Source organism: Benincasa hispida, chromosome 9 (assembly GCF_009727055.1).
Source record: "Benincasa hispida cultivar B227 chromosome 9, ASM972705v1, whole genome shotgun sequence".
Lineage (NCBI taxonomy): Eukaryota > Viridiplantae > Streptophyta > Magnoliopsida > Cucurbitales > Cucurbitaceae > Benincasa > Benincasa hispida.
Genome location: NC_052357.1, coordinates 83417396 through 83418610, shown reverse-complemented (window position 1 = coordinate 83418610; position 1215 = coordinate 83417396). Strand labels below are relative to the sequence as shown.

The 1215-nt window shown below is 38.7% G+C and overlaps 1 protein-coding gene across 1 annotated transcript; it reads left to right on the top strand.

Moving 5' to 3' along the window:
- The first annotated feature begins 248 nt into the window (after positions 1–248).
- Positions 249–569, top strand: LOC120084944 (uncharacterized mitochondrial protein AtMg00810-like). Its single transcript, XM_039040756.1, has one exon. It carries the CDS (start codon positions 249–251, stop codon positions 567–569), a length of 321 nt encoding a protein of 106 aa, XP_038896684.1.
- Positions 570–1215: the final 646 nt, after the last annotated feature.

Below are 1215 nucleotides of genomic sequence, written 5' to 3'. Positions count from 1 at the left end.
CTGCAAGCTTGGTTTGCAACTTTCAGTTCCACCATCACTCGACTTAAGTATACTTCCAGTCCACATGACATGGTACTCTTTACATGCCAAACACCTCATGATATTGTTCTTCTTCTTCTGTATGTTGAAGATATGATTATTACCGAGGATGGCCCTTAGGCTATTTCTGATCTACAATGTTACCTTGGAGAACACTTTGAGATGAGAGATTGGATTCACTTAGTTACTTTCTTGGGCTTGAGGTGTCAATGAGCACTGCTAGTTATTTGTTGTCTCAAGCGAAATATGCCTCTAATCTATTGGCCTTAGGCATCATTGACTCCTTCACAACACCAACACCACTGGATCCCAATGTTCATCTGACTTCATTTGATGGAGTTCCGCTTGAAGATGTCAGTCTCTATCGTCAATTGGTTGACAACCTTATTTATCTAACAGTAACTCATCCAAACATTGCATATGCCATTCATATTATTAGCCAGTTCATGGTTGCTCCACAAACCATTCATTTTACTGTTGTTCTCTGTATTCTTCGCTATGCCAAGGGTACTACGGGGCATGAAATTTAGTTCTCTTCACAGTCATCCCCGATGTTATCAGGCTAATCCGATGTTGATTAAGCTGGTGATCCTACTAATAAGCGCTCTACAAGTTACTATTTCTCCCTAGGTGACTTTCTCATTTCTTAGCGAAGTAAGAAACAGAGTGTTATCTCCTGCTCAGAAACAGAGTGTTATCTCCTGCTCTAGTACTGAATCATAATATCATGCTCTGGCTGACGTTACATCAGAATTATTATGGCACCGCTAGCTTCTTGCTAATATGGGAGTCCCTCAACAGTCTGCGACTATCATTAACTATGACAATCATAGTACCATCTAGATTGCTCACGATGTTGTCTTTTGTAAACGTACCAAACATATTGAAAATGACTGTCACTTTGTCTGTCATCATCTCCTGAGTAAAACTCTTCTTTTGTGATCCATCTCCACTATTGAGCAACTAGTTGATATTTTTTCCATAGCTTTGTGATCCAGACGCTTCCATCAGTTGCTTAACAAACTCAAGTTGGTTTCTACTTTGCTACCTTAGTTTGAGGGAGGGTGTGAATATATATTATAGTCAACGTATATTATGGCCAATTAGTTAAATTAGAGAGAGTTTTTAAGTCCTATTTTTAGTCTATATACTTCATATTTAAGTCCCTATATTCTG

What these genes read in the sequence shown, in the direction of transcription:
- LOC120084944 (XM_039040756.1), top strand. Translation starts at nt 249, where the DNA reads ATGAGCACTGCTAGTTATTTGTTGTCTCAAGCGAAATATGCCTCTAAT.